The 5296-nt window shown below is 43.9% G+C and overlaps 2 protein-coding genes across 2 annotated transcripts in view; one reads left to right on the top strand and one right to left on the bottom strand.

The window, feature by feature from the left end:
- Positions 1 to 194: 194 nt before the first annotated feature.
- PHALS_07084 (uncharacterized protein) lies at positions 195 to 477 on the bottom strand (the record flags this gene model as incomplete). The annotated part of the gene is made up of 2 exons (XM_024720489.1): positions 195 to 313; positions 381 to 477. The coding sequence occupies 2 exons, from the start codon at positions 475 to 477 to the stop codon at positions 195 to 197; spliced, it is 216 nt and encodes a 71-aa protein (XP_024585683.1).
- A 2910-nt stretch (positions 478 to 3387) lies between these two features.
- Positions 3388 to 5296, top strand: part of PHALS_07085 (serine protease family) — a gene marked incomplete at both ends in the record, with an annotated part of 2010 nt that continues 101 nt past the window's right edge. Inside the window, one exon of the mRNA XM_024720491.1 lies at positions 3388 to 5296. This exon is cut by the window's right edge and continues 101 nt beyond it. Coding sequence (XP_024585684.1) covers positions 3388 to 5296 — 1909 coding nt within the window.

Raw genomic sequence — 5296 nt, forward strand, 5'->3', positions numbered from 1 at the left:
TATACATGGCAAAAGTTGGGGCATTTTTTTTATTCTCCCATATTTAATTGTTTTTGTTGCCGAAATCCAAAAACCTAGGCTCGGAGAGTTAATATAGTAATGCATATTTAATATGGCAAAACCTAATTAATTTAGTAATAAGCATGACTACTGGCAAACCACGATGTGACTACACTAACTTGTGTGATACACACCTATGTACTCGCCCTTTCATCATTTTCCGTTACAACTTTGCTTGAAGAGGTATTCTTAACGGAACGCGACCAGTCGTCCACGAAGTCGACCACATATCGAGCTCCTATTTTGAGCTGACCTTCATGGGCTAATCACATACTGTGAGTGATCTTTGACGAAGAGTTAGTCTTATGAACATTTTACACGTTTTAGCGACGTTCTCGTCGGACACTTTCCAGACGCAGACTTCACACAAACGAAGGAGAACGGGACAAATCCACAACGAAATGAGGTCAGCAACATGATTAAAGGCGACAAGACCGAAACGGATGTTGCCCGCCGGTTATTCTCATAACAGCGTTTTTTCTTCGATTCGTACTTTCATGCCACGTCATGCCACTTGCCACGCTGAGCGTGCAGAGCTATTCTGAGCAATTTTTCACTTGCGACTTATTGCCACACAATGTGGGCTAAATCAAACGGAATCATGTTCATTAAAAATCGTTCCCATGTGTCAGAAGTATGGGGCACGACTATCATGAGTGCGATATCCGAAGCAAATTGACTGAGGCATCGACACAAACTGGCAAACGATCTCCACCCGCCACATGTACGTTTATATAAGATCTGATTGGTCAAAATTGCAAAGTTTTCAACAGTGACTTTGTGGGGTCATGTGCTCTCAGAAGAGACACTTAAGATTAAATTGCTCCAACGAAAATTGCCTTTGTCCGAAATCGTCGCACTCATTACATTTCTTTTGAAGCCACCACAAGTTCGGTCGCCATGACCATGAGGCATCCGTTACCTTACTTTAGGTGGCCACTTTTGCTTTGAGTTCTGATCGTCATATGCACAGAAAACGGTTGTTCTTCTCGTCGGTGAGAATTTGTCATCAGTGCGCTTAAGCTGACACCTCAGAGCAATTTAAGCTATTTAGAACGCTACTAAATTTCGACTCCGTCGAATGTTCTGGAACTCGTTCTGGAAAGCGAAAAATGAAAATGTTGCAACTGATACGTTAATGGATATTGAAAGAATGATCGAAATTTAATACATTTTTACGGTCGTGTATACCTGCAGTGACATGTCTGTTCTACCTGTTCTCGAATATCATCTGGTCCTTCACCAATCATTATTACCGTGCAAAGTTTTTCTTTTCGAGTGAGAGGTTGTGTCAGGCTTGTTATCAAGCACGGGTTTCATGTCGGATCTAAAAAGTGCCGGAAGGTGCCACCAGGCACGAATATTGCTGTTTGCTATGAATGTCGATGAGCAAATTTTTTGGTGAAGAGAGGCCTGCAGATAATGCCCAGTGTTTAGATTGTACACACAAATTTACAAATGTTCACACCAGACCATGATACCGCACAAGCGTCAAAATGCATTTACTTAGGCATGTTCTAACTGCATTTGCTTTAAGTTGCAAACTTCATTGCAGTCGGCCACTTGATTGTACCCGTGCCTCAGCAGTTTGTAGCACGCGCTAAAAGTTTTGCTTCACATGTTTATTGTTGAAGCCAGTCTTCTTCATCGCTTCTGTTATCCTGAGTCTCCACATATGTAGTTCACATAGACAACACAAATAGCTCGTACATATTACGTAAGAAGGCCCACATTTTAACATGATGTAGGTTTACGGCTATTTATCAGCGCGTTGCCATGTCAAGCGTTAATGCACTCAGTCAGGATGCCATATTGTAGTGAATGCGCTTGATGTTAAGCAAGGATAGAATATGTTCCGCCTCTAACAGCCGAAAGTGCTGACGAACGTAGCTTTGTAATCAACTTTATTGTTTTTGTCATACAGCAAGCTTCTGCATTTGTAAAGGAGCTACTAGTAATACTGCACCGGCGTAATGAATTTCGAGGTTAGACCAGTTGTGGATGGAAATCGCGATAATTCAACTTGTGAGAAATATGGTCGCACGCAATGATTACTCGTCCTCCAACCTTTGAACGGCTCCGACTATGTTAAAATCAAATTCTTAGTATAATATTTAGTCTGATCACTAATTATTGCCTTCGTTAGCGACAAAGTATGTGCAATTCTATTATCCTAGATATATAAGAAATCAAGTTTGCTATGACAATCTTCATACTTTTTCTCATCTCTGCATTCGTGCCTGCCAGACGAAACAGCACATCATAGAGGAGGTTGTATCTTTGGAGTGTCGCGGCGAAATCATCGAATTTTTTTATCTCGAGTCTCTTTGCCTAATGACACTATATATTGCGTAAGTACACTTGTTATTGCTGCGCATCGTTGGAAACGAATGGTTCTAAGATTGATGCTTTAACAGATCAGCTTTCGGATCAGACGTAAAAGGAAATCAGCAGATCGAGGTGATGAAGTATCACCGCATCTTATGTACAGCCATAAACGATGTCGGTGTTATAGCTTGAACGAAAAAGATTGACAGTGACTATTGGACTCCGTTCTGCAGCCGCATCGAACAATGAGGTCGATGATATCGCTACTGTTTGAAAAGGAATCTAGCTAGAAGGATTCGCAACAGCCACAATGAATTATCACACCTCAAAATTCGATCACACCACACTTGGAGACAAATCACAAATTACAAACACTTTGCTGATTGGCCTCGTACGCTGGCGAGCATGATGCAGAAGGTGATCTACAATTTCTCAGCATATACTCAAGCGATTGATAATCCTTAACTTGCGCCACATAATTGGATACTACTGCCCCTTCGCTGCTAGCACCACTCCAAAGTCGAAAATTTGGTTGCCTACCGCCTCTTCAAATGTAAATTCAGTAACTGAGGCATCGACTACCATGTGTTCCGACCTCTGTTCTGACCTCAAAACTACTTTTTGTGCGTCCCTAAGCTCGACGAAGGCTTCAATGGTTCTTTAAATCCCTATGCCAAGCCTTACTAGATTAGGCTTCACCCTCGCAGAAGAATGTGATCTTCACGATCAATGCACCTTCACTCGCCAGAATTCCTCTTCGTAAGTTAGATGTATCCAGTTATTGAGTGTCATGTAAGTTTATACATCTGATGTATTAATACAGGTACAAAATCCTTCATCCTCTAATAAGATTTTCTCCAATAATCTGTTACCACAATCCATCTGTGTCACTAACGTATAATTCAATTAGACGACGGGAGGGATAGCCAGCCAGCCACATCGCCTTGTTTCTTCTACCACTTTGGCTTTCTCAATCAGGCCAGTGATCCTGCTCATAATATGAAAATTGCTCAGGTGCTTGCGGTCGCAGTGGCAATGCCCGCTGGGGTCCATGCTTACGTGTTCTCAGAGACTCAAGCCACGACCGCCTCTGTTTCCAATCACGCTCAGCTTTCTAACAACGAGAAGAACCGCATTTACGGCGGCACTGAAGCCAATATAGAAAAATACCCATATATCGCAAGTCTCCGCTTCGAAGCGGAAGACCAGACTTTCTGCAGTGGTACTTTAATCGCCCCACGATACATTTTGACCGCTGGTCACTGTATCAAGACAGAAAAAACTATCATTGCTCACTTTGGTACAAAATTAGGTAAGGGCTCCGGTGCGGTCGAGGCAATTAAAGTCATCAAAGGATTTCAGCACCCCAAGTACAACCAGGAGGATCATTTGTACGATGTCGGTCTATTAATGCTTGAAAAGGCCTCGACGCAGAAGACAGCGAAATTATGTGCCATTGATGGCTCGAACAATCGTGTTGGAACGGAGGCTACTGTGCTAGGATGGGGGGTCACTGAAAATGGCACAGTGAGTCCAACGCTTAGAGAAGTAAACGTAGCCGTAATTTCCAATGCAGAATGCAATAAGCAGTACGACAATCGCATTACGGAGGGAATGATGTGTGCAGGGAATGGCAACGGTAAGGATTCGTGTAATGGTGATTCAGGTGGTCCGTTGATTACGAAAGACGACATTTTGATTGGATTTGTGAGCTGGGGCGGTAAGTGTGGGGTTCAGGCTGGCGTGTACACTCGCTTGCCCTTTGTCATGGATTACATCAACGAAATTGTGGACGGCGGCAGCAGTGGTAACCTGACTGAAAATTCATCATCTGATTTGGCCTCACGGGTTGCACCACTTCCATCAGCTTCAGCGAATACGACGCAGACGCCAAATTTGACCAGCGCTGACAAGATTTCTACTAAGCTTTCTTTCGCAGACTCATCGCCTGTACAATTGCCTACTGAACCGGTGAAGACAACGGAAGTACCTTATCAAAATAATCCGACAGCATCTTCCCAGTCGCCAACGACAAAGGGATTGAACTTTGGCTCGCCCAGTACTACTTATAGCACTAATAGCCTTGAGGGGGTATCAATGATGAGTCCCGCCAAAGTAGCTGGATTTGCCGTTGTGGTTCCATACTCCACAGGCTGTCATGTCCGCCGTGGCAGCAGCCGACGTCTGTATACTGAATCGGCAATGATTGATGAAGATACGGAGGAGGACGAGCAGGAAGCAATAGCGAAGGAGGATGAAGCTGCAAAAAAACTGGTGGAGGGTCTAGCTAACAATAATAGGAAAGAAATTGACGAGGCCGTTGCGGCTGGGCTAGCTGCAGAAAATGATGCAAAGGAAGCGTTAAAAGAGTTAGACCTAGAAGCGACTCCGGTGTCGGAGGAATTAGTGGAGGCCGAGAATAATTTGGCTGATGACAAGAAGGCTCTGAAGGTAGCCAAGAAGAAAGAGACTGCAGCTGCCATAGAGATAGCGGACGGTCTGGCATCCGGCGACGACACGAAGATTGAAGAAGGCATCAAAGCTGGTATTGCTGCCGAGAATGAGGTAAAACACGATGAAATGGTGGAGCAGATGGATGAGGATATCGAGGAAGAACAGGTGGAGGAACTTGCGAAAGAAATCGAGGAGGACGAGGAGGCTGAGTCAGAAGAGGATGAAGAAATATCCAATGCACCTACAAAGTCATCAAAATCCATTAAAACGGCCGACGATAAAGAAATCAAGGAGAAAGACATCGAGGAGGACGATGGGCAAGAAGTTGAAATAGATGACAATGATAACGAAGATGACGAAGAGGAAAAGGATCAACTTCGCAATCGCCGTCGTCTATCGCTCAAAGATTTGGCAGAGACCGAAAAACACTTAAAGGATGACAAGAAGGCTGTAG

The sequence above is a fragment of the Plasmopara halstedii genome (genome assembly GCF_900000015.1).
Source record: "Plasmopara halstedii genome assembly, contig: Scaffold_3060, whole genome shotgun sequence".
Classification (NCBI taxonomy): domain Eukaryota; phylum Oomycota; class Peronosporomycetes; order Peronosporales; family Peronosporaceae; genus Plasmopara; species Plasmopara halstedii.